Source organism: Stegastes partitus, unplaced genomic scaffold (genome assembly GCF_000690725.1).
Source record: "Stegastes partitus isolate 25-593 unplaced genomic scaffold, Stegastes_partitus-1.0.2 Scaffold93, whole genome shotgun sequence".
NCBI classification, from domain to species: Eukaryota; Metazoa; Chordata; class Actinopteri; family Pomacentridae; genus Stegastes; species Stegastes partitus.
Window position 1 is genome coordinate 377,333 of NW_007577824.1, and position 22,112 is coordinate 399,444.

A 22,112-nucleotide genomic window follows, 5' to 3' on the forward strand; every position below is an offset into this window, starting at 1 on the left:
AGTGGTCAAAAAGCAGAAAAGCAGAAAACATGGCCAACTAAACAGCTCATGGTAAAACATTCACCTCATGTGTCATCGACTAAGTAGAATCTGTCTGCAGCAGATGGACACGTTAAAAAGAACCATCGAATGATTACTAAATTAATGTGTGTGCATGTGAGTGTGCGTCGATTCTGTGCACCTCATTAGTGAAGGGATGTATTTATTTTTCTAAATGCACATTAAATATGACGTGGGTTCTGTTTCCCACATTCCCTCAAACTTTCCTTTAAAAATAAAAAAATTTGCACGACAAAACCAACATCAGACTTAGTATTTATTTCTAATTAGCAAAAGCTAGCATCCTAACAAAAATAGTGAAGTCCTATCCATTACCTAGACCCGCTCATATCCTGCAGAGAGCCACATTGTACAGGCTGTCACTCTATCTCAAGGCTAACAGAAAGAGACAGAAAACCATGCATGCTCACAGAGGCTTTAACCTCATGTAGATAATTCATTCTTCTTTCTGTCGTGTTCACACTTTGTAGATCCCACATGAGAAAACACTGTGCTGTATATCAAATATGACATCCATAAACATGGAGCATACTGTATTATACTTTCAACAAAACATATTTATGCAGTAAACATCCAAATAAATTGTGCATGAGATAGTAAAGACGGTGCATGGTGTGTGTTGTGCAGCCATCAATGTATGTACGGGGACTTTTGCTGTGAAATTCATCGGCCTCATTCAAAGCCCCCATAAATCAGTCATGGATATAACTGTAATTAAATCTGCTAATGACAAAGCAGTCAATAGTTTAAATGTATTCCGCTCATGTCTGTGCCATTGCAGACTCCTGCCAAACTGTGGCGAATATTTCATCGACTGATGGCGAATAATGACAGGGGCGAGCCTATAAATATAAGCAACTTGCATTTTGACATTTTGGATTGATAAACAAGAAATATTATTTCACAATATTAATATCCACAGGGATTAAAACATAGAGTACATGACATTTCAATTTTCTTATTTAACTCAAAAAGGTCAGATGAGGAGACTGTAAACTTAATTTGAGAGTGACAACTCCTTTCATAAACGAGGAGCGCACAGTGCCAAATCTGGATGACAGTAATTATGCCTTAAGAAGTAAAAGTCACTTTTGCAGCCATCACATTTGTCCAGAATTAATACCAATCTGTTTGTTTCTCCCACTCTCCCCAGAAGACTCATTATTGCGAAGTTAGGCCGAGAAAAAAAAAAAAAACCCCGAGCCAAGAAATGGGAGGACATTAATAGGCAGACACAAAACAGAGATCCACAGCTTACAGTTTAGGTAATAATGTGTGTGTTTCAACTGAGGCTCAAATTATTGTGTTATTCTGTCTTATGCAACCTTGATTTTCATTGCTGACCAATTTAGGGAGAGCATGTCTATTATTTTTTTGAAAAAAGATGAAGATGTGGATCTTCCTTAATCCCTAAAACGGTTGTTGCAGAATGTGTTGTACTTGCTCTACATGTTGTTTCGGTGGGTTTCCATGTCTCACAGAAAGAAAAAAGAGAACCAAAAAAAGCATTAAATGGTACAAAAAAAGTAAAGGAGGCTGGTTGTGCCACTTAAAAGCAAAGGAGGTAATGAACCTAATTTGAAAGATCTGAGGCAAAGTGACAGGCAGGTGCAGGTCGGTCCCTCCTCTTCAACGCGACCCTCTTCTTCCTGGCGGCGTTGACGCCTCGGGGTCACAAGCATCTGGCTTACATCATAAATGTCGCCTGCACTTACACAGAGGTTGTGCAGAAAGGCAGAAACAACAGCGACAGAAGGCGCACCATTTGGTCTCGCCTCCGAGGCCTTGAAGAAAACAATCATGCCATCTTGACTTCATCATACCAAAGATGTTGTGTGACAGAGCCAGCTCTGGCACGAAGCTGGTTGTACAGTGTTGGTGTCATGATGGTGAACTGAGTACATTGGGTGTCCTCTGGTATAAACGTGGTCGAGCACGAAACTGTTGTGAACAGATCTTGGACAGACCTTGGACAGCTGTCACCATGTGGGAAGTTTGTGGGAAATTCATACCTGCGTTTTGAAACTGTCAACATGCATCACAAACTGCATCTATTAAGGCATGAAGTGGGACAGTTACATAAACTTTACACCTACGGAGAGCAGTTTTAAAGTTTAGTAGCTGAGTTTGACTATCTGGAATCACACATATCAACATCTGACATTTTGATTGGGGAAAATGTGTATTTACAGACATCTATGCCACAGTTAGAGACATCTGTAATTCAGTTTGAACCCATCAAAATAATAGTTACACGTATCTCAAACGTCATTAGGACTTCTCTGAACTGTTGGGCACGATGTTGCTCATGTGAGGCTTTGGATACTGATCCAGCAAAGCAATTTGAACAGTGTAAGCAGAAGTAATAGTGGTTGGCGTATGAGTTTGGTACAAAATGTCATGAACAAGAAAAAGCTTACCAGCAAGGTGAAGTTGGAGAACAAGAGCTTCATTTATTTAGGGCAGCTGTGGCTCAGATGGTAGAGCGGGTTGTCCTCTAATCACAAGGTTGGTGGTTCGATCCCTGGTCCCCACACAGTTGAGGAGTTCTTAGACAAAACACTAAACCTGATGTTGCTCCCAATGGCAGCTCTGTTGTCATTGGTGTATGAATGGGTGAATGATTATATAAGTGTAGACCATTTACCATTTAGGTCTCTCCAAATGTTTTGGCCTCATGTTGCTCTGGCATGTTGACAAAAGTGAGCCGTCTCCTCCTCCTACTTGCCGTAGCTCCTGACGTAACTACAGATACCTGCAGTGCCGTTTTGCCGAGTCAAAACTCTAATTCAAGACATTTCTAATTACAATCTGATTACTCATAATCCCAGTTCAGCATAGCTACAGACTAGTTCAAAGAGATGTAAAATGACAATGTGGGTATCTGGAGTTGAGCCGAATTAAGGATGTCTTGAAGTGGAATTAGGTTTCAGTTAGAATGAACCTGTTGATCTCTGAAACTGGAATAACAACTAGGCATCATTCAGCTGCAGATATCTGCAGAATTGCAGATATGTGTAATGACAAACGACATATATTGTACATGAATGATAAAAGTGAGGACATTTGTGCTTGGAAGAATGACCTTGTGGATATTTGAAATACTGACTAGGAAAAGTTGAATTATGAAGATCTGCAATACGTATCCAGTCTAGCTATTAAATGTTGAAATGGATGTAAAGTGCAATAACTACCCTCCACAGATGTATCTGTCCTCCACCCTGTTAGCCGATGGTTGGTTGAGTTGCATGAGGTCTTACGTATAAGCTTGTGTGACAGGTCGTCTTAAACAAACAGCAGCTCCTGCAGCTCGGACACGGTTGCTGTCGCTGTCCAAGGGTTGAGTCAGCTGGTGTATTGCCACTGCTTAAAGGTCAAGCTCTAGAGTAAACACACAACTCAGAGATAGTTTCAGTCTTGTTAGGAGTTTCCTGGTAAAAAGATCAAATGTTATTTGACATTTAGAGACAGTTTAATGCTGTGGGATTTGTATAAAATTATTTTCATAGGTTTTAAGACCACAAATAGGCTTCAGGAAAAACCTGTACTTTCTTTTTTTGGTGTCTTTTTAAAGGTAAAAGCATTGATGCTATTTTTACATCCATTCAGTTAATAATATATTAGGGCCAACAGGTATAGCACAAAGACAAAAGAGAAATGGTCTAAAAGTCAATGCACCTGGCCGAGAAATAGCAAACTTGTTGCTTTAACATTTTTGTGTTTGTTTGGATTATAAACGTAACGGGTTATTGGATGAGATTTCACTGCGCTGGTTGGATATTTTGATATTTTGGATGACTGGCATTCCCCTGCTTGAGGTCTATACTAAGCCAAGCTAACTAAATCCTGGCTTAAGCTTCATATTTAGCAGACAGCAGTCCTGTCTCCACAACATTACATTTCTATACAAGTGAACTGCACTCTCAGTTATGCTTTTGTATGTGACATATCCATCCATCCATTATCTATACACCTTAATCCTCACTAGGGGGGCTGGAGTCTATCCCAGCTGACCCAGGGCAAAAACAGGGGACACCCTGGACAGGTAACCAGTCTATCACAGGGCTACACTTAGAGACAGACAACCAAGCACACTCACATTCACACCGACAGACAATTTAGAATCATCAATTAACCTCAGCGTGTTCTTGGAAGGAAGCCAGAGAACATGCAAACTTCACGCAAATCCCAGGCATTTGCCATTTATTTTATGGCTTTACTGTCCTTGTTTCCAGCCAGCCAATAATATATTGGATCTTAGGTGGAACTTGTCACTTTGGTTACCCAATAAATGGAGCTGAAGCTTCAAACATATAGTGAAAGGTGGTATTTTACCCTAAAGCCTCTAACATGTGCTGAAAGTTTAAATCAGAGTGCTATATTTTCCTAAACCTAACCATGTGGTTGTGGTGCATAAACCAAACCAAACAAGTGTAGCAACATTCCTATTCTGTGCCACACAGAACATGAACCTTGGGCTGCACTGTGAATCACCTGCTGCTGACCTATGCCTCCATGCTACCTCCTTACATGCACTTTGTGGCTCCTTCAAACTAGAAGTCCTTCCTTCTACAGTTTACCTGTTGGGGAAAAAAACACGTTTCTTTCAAAACCAAACTATGTTTCTTTCAAAACATAAATAAGAATGCTGTTTAGCTGCATAGGAGCATCATTTTAGGTGTCTGTGTTATAAAACACCTCACACTCTTCCTCTGTATACAACAACTAAAATCAGCAGCTTCTGGATATAATTTTAATAACATGCTTTTTTTTTTGTTTGCAGAAGGAGCTGATGTTGAAAACAGAAGAGTGTGTTAGCATAGCAAGCAGCAATATTAACCACTTTATCACTGGTCAAGCGCTCTGCGACTTAAAAGCAGCACCTGAAAGGAACACCGCAGCCTCCCTTTCCTGTTTTTTTTTGTGGGAGGCAAATTGGTCAGGAGGGAGCAGCGAAAAACCCAGCGACCTCCTGCAATAACAGGCGGCTGGGTTTTCACTCTGCGTAATGAAATCATTTTACCGCCGATACCTGGCGAATGAGAACATGGAGACAGTTATAGGAGGATGAGCATTCAGATCACACAGCCATAAACAGGTCGCTAATGGAGTGGTGAGGGAGCAGATATCCTCAGCCTAATGTGTTAATTCTGTGATAAACGTCAAATATGAAGCGTTTTGTATGTTCAGCGAAAATGTGTTTACAGGAAAAAACAAAACAAACTAACCTCCATCAAGCTTTTCTTCCCTCTTGCAGCGCCGTACCGAAGCGCTCGTAATTACTGTAACTGTTCAGCATTCTGAGTTATGCTCAGAATTTTTGTATAATTCCTGCCGTAGTTGTGTAACTCGGCTGCTGCGCGCGCTTGAGAGGAGCAATTAAACAGAAAACAAAGCCGGTTTATTGTGCACATTCAATTCACGCATCACGATCTGTTATACAGCCTTGCACAAATGCTCTTGTTTGGGAATTACTGAGAGATAACAGCCATGAAAAAGTGACAAGTGGCTCCGAGGTGGGCGTTGAATAGTTGGAGGCTGCATCAGTCGGTGAACGCAAGCCAAGTGCACAAAGGCAGCAAGTGCCTGCAAAGTACTCCAAGCATTCAAAAACAGGTAGCAAAGCCAAACACATCTCGCTGCAAGCTGGAAACACTTGTTTTTTTGGGTTAAAATGCTTTTATTAGCCCATCACTCCATCTTTCTCTCTCTCTCTCGCTCACTAGACTCAGTTTAAGACAATTAGAAATTATATATAAGTATTATGAATAAAATGCCTGAGATGCATTTAATGAGTAATTGCTTTCATCTATTCGTCTGAAGGCAAAGGAAGCTCAGTATGACACTGTGTTATTGCATTAAGGTTAGGGCTTCCCTCGAGGGACGCCCATAATAAATATGTAGTCTGTGCACTGGAGCGCTCGCAGAAGAGCTCGTTGTCATACTCATACAGGACAGCGCATATGTGCAAAAAGAAGGCCGTGTATATTTTTGAAGGATGTCTTTGTTTTTCTATGAGATAAGCAATAATGTTGTTAAAGTCTTTGTAAGGGAAGCAGGGACCTATAGGTTATATAATCCCCAAGGCTGTGGCAGACAACATAATATACTTGCTACCTCTTTATTGCATGCGTGCGGTGCAGGCTCGGTGCTTTAAAGTCGAGCTGCAACTTTCGGCGTATTTAATCCGATTGTGCGAGGAGGGCATCAGTCTTTGAAATGCATATCAGACGGTCTCGTCTTTAATTTGAAGCATACCGAGGTATTAGCTGTGTGCCGAACAAATACTACATGCTAACTTGATAAAATATCCATCATATGCATAATTCTCGTTGTGTTTTTTTGCAGTTACTGTATAAACACCCCAAACTCTTTATAAATTCATGAAATACCCAACAAGGAAAGTTGATGTTTCTTCAAAAGTTTATTGCTTTAATCTTGTTTTTTCCAAAGACAACGATCAGCCACAACATTAAAACCAACTGGCTACTACCTGCCTATTATTACAAGTCTTTTGAAGGTGAAGCTGTTAGCAGCAGATCCTTTATGACCTGGAAGTTTGGAGATGGGGCCTCTATGGATCGGAGTTGCTGAATCAGACTGAGATCAGAGGAAATTAGAGGCTGAGTCGACACCTTGAGCTCTTTGTCATGTTCCTCAAACCGTTCCTGAAGAGTTTTTGCAGCATGGCAGGGAGCATTATCCTGCTAAAAGAGACCCTTGCCATCAGAGGACACCCATGCCATAAAGGGGCACCCATGCACCTGGCTGGGTAAAGGAAAATATGTTCCATTTCTGATGCTAACATTCCCATTGAAGGTTGCACAGGAGTCAATGTAGACATCTGTGATCGTCCAGCTGTGCAGATCCATCCACAGCAAACAGTGACGCTTTGTGTGTTCGACAGCTTTATGTCGTACCAGCATTAAGGTTTTCTGCTACGGCAGCTTTTCTGTGGAATCAGACGGATCAGCCTTTGCTCCCCATAAGCCCTGGACATCCATCCATTGGTTGTCCTTCCTTGGATCCCTTTTGGTGCATTTCGCATACACCCCACAACACCTGCTGACTCTCCGACCCAGTTGTCTAGCCATCACAGTTTGGTTCTTGTCAAAGTTGCTTGGATCCTTACGCTTTTTCTTCTGCTTCCAACACATCAGCTGACTGTTCACTTGTGGCTTTGCATGTCCCACCCAGTGACAGGTATGACAAGAAAATCAAAGATATTCACTTCTCTTGTCACTGCTTTTAATGTTGTGGCGATGTTGTGAATAGCAGCAGCCATTATCGTGGCCTCGTTTTCCTTTCTCTGCATTGTGTTGTGGAACAATAATGTACATAAGCAGCACACTGGAAACACAGTGCTGTGTTTAGTATGCACATGCCATCCAGTTTCCTGTGTGAGCCCACTACATAGTCACACATTACTCAGTCTGAGTACGCACTGTGGAATTGAGACATGGCTCATGCACGACCACTAACACCCAAATGATGGTCTGTAGAATCACCTGTTTAAAGCTGTGCCTATATGTATTTTTAGACAGATCAAATTGTTATATTTGATGTGAGAGAGGTTGCATGGTATCACCTGACTCTGCAGTTTCTCATTTCTGTACCAAGTATTTTTTGTGTCTTTTTTTGGTTTTATGGCCCTTTCTTTGCTCCACTCTTACAGCTCTTAGTGACCTTGTTTTCAGAAGCAATACAGTCGTGACTCCCGACACTAAATGTAAAACCTTCTTTTATGTCGGATAGCAAGGCTGTCGGATTGTCATGACGGAGGTTGAGATACAAGGAGGGCTTGATGCTTGAAGGGTCATTCGTTGTTAATATTAATTGTTTATAGTTGTTATAATAATTAGTGTATTGTTAGAACACTGTGCATCGCTGGATTTCACGCCTAATTGACCGGTGCAATTGTGCACGTTCCGGCCAATTCCAGCGTACCCCCCGGGGTGGAAGTGGCCGAAACACACAGGCAGTACTTGTCTGCTGATGCCAGTTTAGTTAGCGGTCACAGTTCTGTTTCGGGCAAGATCCGCTCCATAATTACCATCCATGTTTACTTCCACAAACACTGAACACGCTGGCTGCGTGTGACGTTGTCGTGTCCTCTTCTGCGCATGCGGGACACTTTTGGGTCACATAAAGTCCACACAGCAGATCACATACAAGTCGTATTTAACTGGAAATGTGAACGAACTCGCAAAAAAATCTGATTTCACAAAAAATCAGAATTGAGCATTAAGTCCTGCAGTCTGAGCGTAGCCAATCTGTTGGATTGTTAAGTCGTGATCGGAATCCAAGGCTGTCAGTATGTTAAGGCTATTTTTCATGGGTTCTGTTTGTTTTTCCTTAAAACCTGTCGGATAGCAAGATTTTGGATTGTTAAGGGTCGGATTATTGAGTCACGACTGTAGGTTGAGGTTTGAGAGGGAAAAAGCTCAGATAATCCCACCATACGTTACATATCCAGCACCAACTGGCAGTTAGCAACTAACTGTTGCAATTAGCAGCTAAAGGTATTGGTTGACCAAAACAGAGCTGAAAGGAGAGGACAAGACTGGAACAAGACTCCACATTTAGGCTAATGTTGCTCCGTGTCTGCATTAGGAGTAAGTAATAAATTACATAAATTAAGATAAATAATAAATAATGCAGCTCAAATCTTTGGTAAGAATGAAAATCTGCAGACTCTTGTCTCTTCTTTGCACATTGGTTGTATATATAATGTATATTAATTACAACCAATGAATGTAGCCACATTATTATGGAAGACTTTTACATGCTTTCCATATGTGGCTGGAAATTAATTTAACTAGCAGCTCGAAGTACAGCTCTGCCACTAAATACCCTCTGACTGCGGGTGGGGACAGAACTAAACATTCAGAAATTAAGCGTTTAAATGGAAAATAGCCTATTCACCTCGGTGAATCGTGACGACAAATGAAATACGACTACTGACTCTCTCGAGCTCATTTGTCACAGCTGAATGACGCAGGGAGTGCACAGGGGGTTATTATTACCAGCCAATTTAATACATAACCGCTCGTGCAAACACCATGAAACTTCACAAAAGGCTGCGCTAATTATCTCCAGTTTGTGTGAACCCTGCCAGTCGTGACCTCGCCTTTTCTTTGAAAGTTAGATGAACGCACGGATCAAACTAATGAGAAATTCTATTGATTGGATATTTTCAAGCTGCTGGCAAAACGTACAGCCTCATTGAATGACCCGCTTGTTTAAGGAGATAGAACCTTGCGAGTTTTGTTTTTCCATCTCTTTTCTTAACGGTGCTTTTCTGCCCTGCTGTTTCTTTTTTTCACTCCAGCCATTTAATGAGGGACTAATTGACACCTGCGATGCCAGGTGAATGTAATTAACGGCAATTACCCACCTGGTAAGATAGATAACCAGCAGCTCGGTGGGTCCCGAGGACAGGATGGAAAACCACTGAATTAAAGAAACAAATCACTGCGGCAATTAACACGATACACACTAAATGCCAGTTTTTCAATTAGGAGAGGGGAGAAGCAAAGGGCAAAGTGTTTTGTAGCGATGATTAAATGAGAAGAAGTCACAGTGTGAAAGTTAAAAAATTACCATAGGGCAAAGGGAAGCTGAAGCTGGTAGTCACCTTACATAGAGGGGCGGCTTAGCAATCCTAATCCAGTCAACTTTTTGTTCAACTTGAGCAAATATCATGGTGCGCCAACTGTCTGTTCACGATTAAACAGAACCTGGTGGTAGTTTCATAGACTGTATATAACAGATGAACAAAGTACGGTGGCCCAGAAGTGTCAAAAAAACAAAAGCCACAACACAACACAATATCTCACAAAATCTCCGGCTTCTGCCCACTTGGTGTGGTTGCGCACTTCACAATATAACTTCCGGGTTAAAAAAAACAACTTCCGTTGCAGCCATTGTGTTGTGTTGCGGCTAATTTTGTTGTGTTGCGGCTAATTTTGTAGCGTTGTGGTTAATTTTGTAGTGTTGTGGTTAATTTTGTAGTGTTGTGGTTAATTTTGTAGCGTTGTGGTTAATTTTGTAGCGTTGTGGTTAATTTTGTAGTGTTGTGGTTAATTTTGTAGTGTTGTGGTTAATTTTGTAGTGTTGTGGCTTTTGTTTTGTTGTGACCCTTCTGGGCCACCGTAACAAAGCCTTTTGGTTTTGAAAAGTGAAACCGATGCAGACGTGGCAGCCAGTGAACAGCCAGCAGGGGGCGACTCCTCTGGCTGCAACTCTAACCGTATAAGAGTCGTACTTGATCTGCTCCCTCAGTCAATATTTTCCTAATAAGTTTATGGTCTCAATTACAAGATTCAAGACTTTTTAAATACAGGGTGATGTTCTTGTTGTAAATTATGGTCCCATTTAGAGTAAAATAGACGATAAAGCAGGGTTTTTAGGGTGAGGCCACCTTATGACTGACAGGTCGCTACCATGTCACCATGTTTTAACACCATGTGTCACTTGATGTGTCCATGATGTCCTCTGATTTTAGCGTCAGATTCAGCGCTGAAGATATTTTTACTTTTTACTTTCGACAGATGCAGGCCAGTATTTTTACCGTTTCTTCTTTGTGCAAGAAAGCTAGTATCTTGTTGCTTCAGCTTCATATTTAAATGTCTTTTCTTTGAACTCTTAGTTCATTTAAATAAATCTAGTGTTAAAAGTTGCAACAGAAATAATGGTTATTATTATCAGTAAATGATCCAAATGTTAAAGTATTCTTTAGAAAAATAATATTTCTAAATAGCCGCCAACAGTTTTAACATCCAACATCTTCAGCATAAAGTAAATAAAGTCCATTAGCTCAGTTGACAGAAACCCAAATTGTGTAATAAAGAAGGAGACCTTGGAAACTATCTTTGCAAGCGGCACTATACTGTAAGTCACTATAACATATATTATTACATTAAATTTCGACATTTAAGATGGAATGATCTTATTATGTTTGCAAACCGTAGGCTATTCTAATTCATCAGTGCATTTACGCTTTAAATTCAGATTTTTAGAGCATATCTGTGCTCATCACATCTACTATCCAGGCTGGCAGTTGCTTCGATTTGGTTAATAACGTGCTGCACATGGATGATCTTGGGTTAATCTTCTGTCATTACTTTGCGACGGTGTCCCCTGTGTAATAGATGCCAATGATTTGGGGGGGCAGAAAGCTTTCTCAGCCCCTGGGATCTCACAGACCTCTAGGTTAACAGAAACAAATAGGTGCAGGTCTGTTGTGTGCCTTAAATGGGTTCAGCAAAGGGTAAAATCAATCCCATGTTGCTTTGGAGGCAAGAAGCTAACACATGTGGAGAGTAGGCCTACGCTGTTTCTCCTAAGTTGGCTGTCGAGCTCAAACAGGTGTACAGGGAGCTTAGATCAATACGAAAAACCTGACAGCGTGTCCGACTGCTGCTCTGTGTTCTGTGTGTTCCTGTGATGGTGTCTCATGGGTCCTTATATATACATTAAGTATATATGCCAGGGCTTTAAATGCAATCCAAGGATTTTCAATAACACAAAGTAGGCTAACTGATTCTCTGATTACCCCCTTCATTCATTTAATCTGGGTTAACAAATCCCACCATTGATCCTTCCACTACGGGGAGAAAAATGAGCTCCCGAATACACCCTGGGGAAATTGATCAGCCATCTACGGAACGGTAAGCTGATAAAGCATTGAGCTTCACAAATGACTGTGGCTTAGGTCCTATCGCTGTAAGGGTATTACACATTGCGATGCCCTAATTACAGCTGCTGGCAGCGTACATCATATGTAGCATGTATCTCTGTGATGTTATATGTGTAATCTTGTTCCTGGAATGCTGTTCCATATACGCTGCTGTTCACTAACTACAGAGAATCAGACGGAGAGTCCTTCTACAGTCACAGCAACACGCCAATAAGTTCCTTTTTGATGTTTTAGGCGTCTGCTGATTCTTTGAAATTCCCTCCTCACCTCTGCACAAACACAATACATTTTTCAGCCTGTGCTGCCGCCTAACTTAATTTCTTTCTTCCTGCGAGCTTCCACCATCAAAGCCCGGGATGGGAAATACCCAGACAGACAGCACGCATAATCCACACAACGCCGCGCTCCTAAATCACTTGCCTTTTAAGATGAAAGCCTGCAGGATGTAGACTTAAGGCTGTAAACAAATCCATCCCTGTACTGTCTACTGGTCCTACAAACACCAGTTTAAAGTTAAATGGGGCTGCAGCTCCCTCCAGTGTATGTAAGTGATGGACAGCAGTGAAATGATTAGCTATTAAAAGCTGCCTGCAGCCACGGCGTCAACACCAACACCCAGGGCAGCCCGAAAACTAGTCAGCTAGATAAATATTCCACAGTAATAATATTTTATGTCGTTGCTCTTTGTGATTTTCTGCCAGATTCAGAACCAAGTTGTAGCTCTAAAATGAATTGCTTTAGCGATATTTCTCTTTTTTTTTTTGCGTCTGTTCAGATTTCAGCCTTCGTTTTGTATTTCCCCAGCTGGACTCTGTCCTTCCGACCGATTGATGTGACCCACTGTCTCACGCTGGAGGGTTTGGGATTTTGATAAGTGCCTCTGATTGGAAAACAAGAAGGCCCTGCGGCTGCTTGGGCCGACTGGAGACCGAGAAAACTGTGCTCAATTCAATTTGCCACATTGATTGCATTCATTGCTGCCAAGGTTAGTGTGTAACCCCATTTAATAAAGTGACCGTGTCAGTGGCCTCGTGTTTACCTGTCTGTACGGACTGGGACGTTTGCTTTTCTTATTATTCAAGATTAAAAATGTGCCGGTGGATAGTTCAGTAACTGCAATATGGTTAAAAAAGAAAAGTGTTGCCGAACAGATGTTATTATCTCCCATAACTTTACAAGTTGGGGCTGCAAGGTGGCGCAGTTGGTAGCACTGTTGCCCCGTCGGTTTGCGTCCCGGGATCTTTCTGCATGGAGTTTGCATGATCTCCCCATGAAGTGCGAGTTAGCTTCAGGTTTTCCAGCTTCCTCCCACACAGTCCAAAAGCATGTTGAGGTTAATTGGTGATTCTAAATTGTCTGTAGGTGTGAATGTGAGTGTGCTTGGTTGTCTGTCTCTAAGTGTAGCCCTGTGATAGACTGGTGACCTGTCCAGGGTGTCCCCTGCCTTCACCCTGAGTCAGCTGGGATAGACTCCAGCCCGCCGGCGACCCTAGTGAGGATTAATAGATAATGGATGGATGGACTTTACAAGTTGAATTGCTCACACAGTTTCAGTTTTTAAGTCACTGATTCAAAGTACTGCCTTGTTACACTAAATCTATAGAAGTGTTTTGATTATTTTTCACACCACATTGTAAATGGACACGGTTTAGGATTTGAATTGTTTCTCAGTATAAAACCACACAGCTCAAAATCCTCCAGAATGACCAGAGTTGAATCGACATCTCTTTTAAACTTTCATTTGAACATTACAAGCTTCATGAAGGAAGGATTTATAGCAGGACTGCACTGGATTTAACTAACGTATTCAGACACCTTCATTTTTTGAATTTTCTTTGTTGTAGATGTAATTGTTTTTAAACCTCACAAATCTACATTCAATAACCCCCAAAGACAATTTGTTTTTCAATCTTATTTAAAATCTAAATTTGAAATCTCTCATTTACAAAACAATTGAAACCCTTTGATGAAGCACTGCTAAATGTGCTCACATGTATCCCGTTAGATTATTCTTGACATGTATCCAGGGCCTGTTCTACTATTCTAGGTGCAATTAAAAAGACTGTTCCTATAAAAATCTGATTTAAATTAGGCTCCAAACCCTGTTGAGGTTGTCTTGTGCAGCGATACACTGCTCCTGTTGCTCCTGCAGCACCTGCTACACTCCCTGTCAGGCACCATCTGTACTGGGTGCTGAATGTCCTAAAGTGATCCAAAAAAACAGCCCTTCAACTTGAATTTTACTCTCCCACATGGCATTATGCCACAGCTTACCTCATTTGCGACAAATGTTCTTCCTTCAGACACCTCAGGACGTTACAGTGGAGCTCTGCCTTGACAGTCCAACCCTGGGGGATTAATTACCACCATGTAACCATGTGAACGTTGAGATAAACAATTAGCGTGCTGCTGGTGTGCTACTGACCTGACACTTCTTCTGATGTTTCTTCTCTTCATGACAGCTGCCTCTCATCACCTGCGATGATCCTCCACACAAAATTAGGATTATTTTAGTTGGATAATTTGAGGTCCTCTTCTTTAGTCTGAGGTACATGCAGGAAGTGCAAATGGACTTCCTACCAGTGGTCACAAAAGCGTTTAACACTGACCTCGCTGCTGGTGGCATCCTGACTTGTGACAGTGACTGCTTGCACATGATGGTGGCACACTCTCTGCACAGTCTCAGAACTTTTTCAACTCCCCTTGTATATAAAGGTCTCATGATTGGCACTGAACATCTGGACAAATATCCGGCAAAGCAGTCCAAGGAACTCCCTGTAGACCTCAGTGAGAAACGGGTTCCCAGAAGTTCTGCTGACTTAATAAACAGAAGAAGTTTGGACTTCTAGAAAGAGCCATCTAGCCAAATTAAGCAAGAAAGGCATTGGTAAGGAAGGCAACCAAAAAGCCACTCAAACAGAGCTTCAGAAGTCCTCACAGCCATCCACCAGTCATGCTTGATGGAGGCAACTCTGACATGACTAAAGACATGAAAGCCTTTGAGCACAAGGAAAAACATTCTCTGATCAGACGAGGTAAAAACTTTCTGGGCAGAGCTCCAAGCAACATTGTCTATTGAACATTCCTCATCAGCTGCTAATAGGAGCTCCATGGTGAAGGCTCCATGCTATGGGGTAGCAGGGATATAAGGATGGATCAGAACTGAAGGAGGGATGAATGCATCCAAATAAACTGAAGTTGTTGAGGAGAACCTGCTCAGAATGCAGTGTCTGAGGTTGGGGGGAAGTGTTCACATTTCAGCACATGATGATCTGAAACATACAGTCAGGACAAGACTGGAGTGACTTCAGAACAAGGCTCTGATTGTCCTTTAGTGGCCCAGCCAAAACCCAGACCAACTCTACAGAACATCAGTGGACAGACCTAAAGACCCTTCTCGTCTATTCTGATGGAATTTAAATCAAATCAAGTTTGTTGTCATTTTGCTGTACATACACAGTAGTACAGGCAAGATGAGACCGTTTCTTCGGGATTGTTTAATTAGTAAGTTTTGCGGAATGAACGTCTGGGATAGGCAAGACACTAAACGTTCACTATCTCCTGAAGGGGCCACTGCATCCATGCGCGCTGCCAATTTAAAAGGGAACAATGGTCTAGATCAGGGGTGCCCAATCCTGGTCCTCGAGAGCCCCTATACAGCATGTTTTTGATGTTTCCCTCTTCCAACACACCTGATTCACATGATCATCAAGCTCTGCAGAAGCCTGATAACGATCCTGATCATGTGAATCAGGTGTGTTGGAAGAGGGAAAACATGCTGTATAGGGGCTCTCGAGGACCATAATTGGGCACCCCTGCTCTAGATTACCCAAATCCATTTTTTTCTGCCAAGAAATTATGTATTGCTGCAGTGGACTGCCCTCCATGTCTCAGATATTGGCTCCTCTCCTACTGGACAATCTGACAAATTCCATTAAATTACAAAATTAGCAAATTGTGAAGACGCTTGCTTTGTTTTTTACAGAGACTTGACCCGACTGCTTATTCTGCAAGTCATAGACTCATATTTCCTGTTTTATTCCTGCACAACAAGAAGCAAAAACACCCCAACTAATTCCTTATGAACGACTTAAAAAGCAGCACCCACCTGTTTAAAGCAGTCTTTATAGTTCCGGTGCGTTAAGCGTGAGGTATTTTGTGACATCTGCTCGGAGACGGCGCTATAAACATACATCCTACTTATTACTGTGTTTATCATCCGAGTGCAGGCGTGCTGATTAGTGTGACGTGACAAATCAGCTGACCTTTAAAGGTAACTACCACAATGTCAACAGGGACTTAATGAAACATCTACAGTCACTTAATGCTTGAGCAGATCAAGAAGGATCTAGCCGTGGATGCGTCACCAGCTGGCTTAAAGAATGGCGATCCTTGAGAATGTGATGACATTTGTCACGCCGAAGTGACATTTTTAAAGCCGCTCCGGTGGCAATGAACTGTGATGGGAAGCCATGTTGCCCAAAGTAACCTTTTCCTTTTGAGGTTCTTTTTGTACTGACATTTTAAGGGATCTCGGGATGATGTGGTGGGGCCGGGTGGGTTTGGATTTGGCACTTTCACACCAATTTCTGTTTTCTTGAGAATGTCTTCTTTAGTATTCTTACTTCATACAGTGGCTCTCTTTGCCTGCCAACGTCGGGCAGATAAAAGTCCATCAGTATAAGTCGGTGTCCTACAATATAGCACCACTGCGAGTCAAATAGTAAATCATTTATATCAAGGAATGTACCAATTACAGGTTGCAAAAGAAGCATTCCACAGTGTGACAGTTAATAATTGCAAAACCAATGTTTTAATTATATTAACACTCAAATGAATATGGGTCATGTAATACTTTAAAAAGATTGATTACGTGCAACAGTTCAAGGCAAAAAAAAAAAAAAAGAAGAAGCATAAAACAAAAGTCTAACAATCTAATGATATGCAGGCAAATTATTATAATAAATTAAAAGGGTTTATCATTAAGGATTACAGCAAACCAGCAATGCTGTAAAAAAAAAAAAAGTGGGAGAGAAATATACATTTTTCCTTTTTTTTTTTGCATTTCAGGATCCCCTGATTAAAAAAAAAATAAAATGAAAAAAATCAACACAAATTTCCTCAATAGAGTTTGAAGCACTCTAAATGTCATATACTTTTCATACCTCTCATTGTTAGTGTTGTGGAAGAATGCTGTGTTCATCTGTTTTCCATGTGTTTTTTTTTTTCCTGTGTAGTACAAGTCCTGGGCAGGTTATGGAAACATTTGGCATGTAGCCTTGAATTATTTTTCTTTTTCTCTTCCAGATTGCGTTCCGCAGAGTCTTTGCAGCAAAAGTAAACATATGCACCAACAACAAATAAGACAAGAAAATGAAAAGAGGCACATAGGGCGTTTCTCAAACAACGAATTTGTTCTTGGTGGTTGAACCGCTTTTGGTGGCCGTGTCTGCGTGAGACTGGTAGCCGATAGTCATCTTCATGGGAAGCCCCAAGCGCTCCTTGTAAACTCTCCTGTTGAAAGGAAAAGGACAGTGTGAGAGGGCGACCGTCATCACCTGTTAGGCTTCAATGCTTAAACAGAGGCTGAAGATCCGTCTCACCCTATGTGCGTGACAGCGTCCCGGTTCTCGTAGTCTGATGTCCAGACGGCTATTTTATCTCCTTTCGTGCGGATGTTGACCACGGCTCCGCAGACTTCGTCGCTGTAGTCGTCGAAGGCCTCTCCGACTAAGCAAAGGAGCTGGTGAGAGGACAGAGGAGGAAAAACTATTGTCATGGTGACCTGCATCTTCATGTTAACTGCATATCATCCATGTTCGCCAAAAAAAAGAGGAACAGCACTGACGGAGATGGCTTTGTCACCTTCGTTACGGTGGATGAGTATTTCTGCTCTCACAATTTCATCAGTAATGGTGTAATATGTAGTGTAGAGCTGCAACTAATGACTATTGTAATTGCAGATTAATCTATTATTTTCTTTAAAAAATCGATAAAATAATCACTTAAATCAATTAATCAATGATTAAAAAATACTTGGCAATTATTGAATTAATTGATTTTTTATATAACTACAATACATTTGGTCATTATCCGCAAGCATTCTCTCTATGACCACCAAAATGTTATTTGTAATAAAAGCTATTAAGCCAATCAGCACAACTCTAAGGCATTTATTATCAAATTCAGTGACTATCAAACGAGCTAAAATATCAACAATCTTATTCCAGAGGTGCATCGTTCACCTTCAGTACAGCCTGGACTAGTCAAGAAAACAAAAGCACAAGATTTGGTTGAACAGAACAAGCACAAGGATTTGGATGATCACCACTAGTCCTGATCCAGACCTGAACACCATGTACAAGCACTGTGCCTGGACATCTGCCACCAGACCTACAAATTCACTGGATGGTAGCAAAACCATGAAAAAATGTCAGTAGACAGTCTGGTGACAAAATATAGTTAGGTAGGAAAAAAAGGTAACTTTTCTGTTGGTCATTTATTTTCAGTTTTTAAATAAATAAAGAAATAACAGTAAGAACCCCTTCTCGCTGACCGACAGCAGTGCTGCTCAGCGGTGGAGGGAACAGTGCTGTCACAGGTGACAACAAGTATTAATGCACTACACTTTCTGTTCTCAGGGGCAGCACTGAGTACTATAGTGCTCAGCAGCACTCCATCCTCCTGGTGATTTTTCTCAGCATAATATCCAATCCCAAACTTCACCCTCAGCACGAAACTCTCACGGACTTAAAAGAGCTGTAGTAGATAGATAGATAGATAGATACTTTATTCATCTCCAAGAGAAATTTACAAGTGCTTGAAAGTGAGAGTTCATGAGCCCTCGAAATGAAAAAAGGATGACAGGGTCACTCTGTTATGACAGCACCAGTTAATCAGAAACAATGCATCACCATATTATCACCAAATATGACTTTTGTTTATGAGATCAAACTCACAGTTGATCACTCCCTATTTAGTAATTTTAGCACATTACTGCATTATATCCGTAAATCCTATGCAGATGTTTGACAGAAAATACAAACCACTCTACAAACGTACACTGAATAATGACTACAAGCAGCCAGATGCTTAAAGACAAACCTTCTAGAGGATTTCTTCTTTACACTATCTATGTTTTGTCCTTCAGAGCAGGACAATCACAAATGCAGGTCAAAATTTTGCTATTAAGTATCAGAAAGTCCCTCAGGAAAGTCTGCAGATACTCACAGAGAGGGCGCATGAAAGGAGAAAATAATGCATCCGAGGCTTAATGCTCTGAGGGTTTGACGGTGTGACAGCCTTAAGCTCTCCCATATTTAGTGGGAATGCACTTTACAAATTTGTGAGACTGAGTGTGGAGACTGGGATTGGGCCTACGAAGCACATCCTAGCAGCCATCGGATGTCAGGATGCATTTGCAATATTTTTCCTCTCATACATTCCTCTAGCGGACATCCACACAGGTCCTGGGTCTGTGCTGAGCTTCACTCTCTAAAAAATGTATGAAATCATAAAAACAACAACTTTTGTCTACAGCATAACATAATAATATAATTAGTATGAATTTCAGTGAAAGAGGAAACAACCTGTTTCTTCAGTGGCCACCGTATTTACAGAACAGCAAGTACTGTTTGCTCAGTGGCAAGTCATTGCTTGCTAGATGTCTGTGTATCACTGTCAGTGACCTTTAGAGCAGCAAGAGAACTCCACACAACACTGTGTGGACTGCAGAGTTGGCAGCAAGCAAGCCAATTTTCAATTGCTCTCATTTGAGTAGGTTGTGATCCCTCACCACAAGATAAAGTCCAGGCAATAGCATATTTTCTTAGACAACAGATGGATGACACAGACAGCAAGAAAACTAAAGCCATCTGGTAAGTGGTTAGATTCAGTTTTTTAAAGTATGAAAGGATGCAATCACCCATTTCCGCAGGCAACAAGTGTAATGATAGAGTGGTGTAGCTCATTATGGCTGCCAGCAGGTAATAAATGGACTACTTTGGAGAGAGGCTAAAGAAATGATTAATAGTGTCACCAAGTTTGAATAACAGGATACAAAGCAAAGCAGCCACAGTTAAACCTACAGTTTCCAGCCAGAAGCGGTCCAGGTCTAATCTCCTCTGCTGCTTGGTGAGTGTGATCAGCCAGCGTCCGCCACGCTTGTTCCTCTCATCCTCCCACATGGGTTCAATGCCATCCTGGAGCAATGATTCAAATTGTCAATACACATCCCAAAGCACAGCATTGTCACAAACAGCCTGTAAAAGTGAGATTTTAGCACGATTTCAACATCGCCTGCCAGACATGAATCTTTCCAACTGTTACATAGCAGCAGAATCTTGCACCTGGAATACTAATAAGGCAGCTGAAACCTCACACATACCCAGAGATGACGGTTAAACATTAGTTCATAGGCATTCTTCTCCAGATTGTCTAATGATTAAGCTTGTAGTGTTTTGTAAAAAATTGATATTTTTCAAAGGATTTTCTACTGTAAACGTTGTACAAGCTTAACCCAGGTGCTGATGAACTGACTTTCCGGACAGAAAAACAAAGATTTTAACGTCGGTTTTGGCAGAGATGATCTCAAAGAACAATATTGGAGGACTTCTTTCTCCAATTATCATCTCCAATCTTAGAAAGAGCGCAATTAGTGACTGCTAGCTGCCACTGAAATTACTGAACTTCATTCATTACATCTGCTTCAACGAGCTCCTTTAAACTGATTAGCTGTGTGTCAGTGGAGACAGATGTAGTCAGAGAGAACTCCAGCCATCTTCGACCTTTGTTTTCCTCCTCTACAGAAAAGATGCTGTTGTTTTTCCTGGAACTCTCGTCTCTGCAATTTGCTCTTGTTTGCTGAAGCTTTATTTGATTCTGTTGTTGTAAAAATCTTGCAAGTTGGCTTTATTGATAGGCTAGTCATAAAAGGCTTTTATTGAACTGACTCAACGCTTGTCCTTGTACGTATAGCTGAAGACCGAATGCAGCAATATGGAAGACTTCTGTGTAAAACATAAAGCATCAAAATAGGATATTGACCTGCAAAAGTGACAAAGAGCTGATTTTCACTGAACTTTACTGTGACTTTGACTCCTCGCTGCTTGTTTATTGTCACAAATGGTAAACAAATCACACATACCTTAAAAAGGGAGTAGTCACAACCTGACATGAGGTTGCTTGACAACTGGATATGGTTGTAGAGGCTGAAATAAAGAGTACAGCATTAAAAAAACATTCTTGCTCGCAGATTTAACAGCATTTCAATAAACAGTATGGAGTCATGACATTTTACTGCTTCAGGCGATCCATGAAAGTACAGAAAACCAGAGATTTATTGCTCCTTACGCCCAGAAATCTTCAACCGTGTCAAATTTAGAGATGAGTCGCAGGTTGGCCTGCCATGTTTTGCTCTTGTCATTCTTGAAGAACCACAGAGACCATCTGTTGGAAACAGAAACAAATACATTTGCATACATGTAACAAGCTGCTAGTTATATACATGAGGTAAACAGAAGTAATCAAAGCTACTGAGCTTTGGAGTAAATAGGCGACGTATGGCTGCACCTGAATGATGCTGACGCAAACCGTAAATCATGCCGTCACCCTTCTGGTCCAATTACATGTGACGCTGTGTCGTACTTGTTCAAAGCTAAATCCTCTTACAGCTCAGCAACTGCCAGAAACTCTTTAGGCTGAAGAATCATAAAAGGAAGTGTGACTGCTGAAATTATTATAAAGCAATTAAAGCAGCTGGTCTGTCAGTGGGAAATGAGAGAACAGTCCAAATAAATGCCAAAAGAGGACAGAATAAGTCAAATTATACACGTTAAACTCCCCTCAGTTGAGAAGAAGAAGCATGGCAGACTGCGTGAAAAGCAAATATATAATCCAGTCTGTCGGCTTTGGTTTATGGCAGAGTGTGTGTGTGTTTTCCTTGTTAACTTGTCTGTGAAAGAGCTGAGTGTTTGATTACAGGCCATAATGGGAGGCAGTACGTATTATACTGCAGGGTTCCAGCGGGAGACCATTTGGCTGCTTGTGATCAAAAATCAGTGAAGTGCAACTGAACGGTTTCACTGGTCACACTGGTGAGCCTGACACTCAGCAGGTCTGTCTGTGCGTCGCTGAGTGGCGGTCCAGGTAGATTCAACTTTAAACTATTTCACTCTTTCTAAACTAATTAATATTTGGTCAAACATTAGTCTGACTTACGAGTAAGTGATTCTGGACTAGAAGCTTCTCTGTGCCCTACCACCTTGTAGCATCTACTATGAATACTGATGGTCGACATGTGAGGTGTTTAGGGGACATCAGCAAATTAATTGCAGCTTCAGAAAACAACCTT

General features: G+C 41.3%; 1 protein-coding gene across 1 annotated transcript in view; it reads right to left on the reverse strand.

Moving 5' to 3' along the window:
* Positions 1-16,480: 16,480 nt before the first annotated feature.
* The window catches only part of eif4eb (eukaryotic translation initiation factor 4eb), a 9,918-nt gene continuing 4,286 nt past the window's right edge, over positions 16,481-22,112 (reverse strand). The window contains exons 3-7 of the mRNA XM_008277258.1: positions 21,113-21,208; positions 20,907-20,970; positions 19,849-19,962; positions 17,365-17,504; positions 16,481-17,275 (exon numbers count right to left, since the gene is read on the reverse strand). Coding sequence (XP_008275480.1) covers positions 17,161-17,275; positions 17,365-17,504; positions 19,849-19,962; positions 20,907-20,970; positions 21,113-21,208 — 529 coding nt within the window. The 3' untranslated portion in view covers positions 16,481-17,160. The remainder of the gene's footprint in view (positions 17,276-17,364; positions 17,505-19,848; positions 19,963-20,906; positions 20,971-21,112; positions 21,209-22,112) is intronic.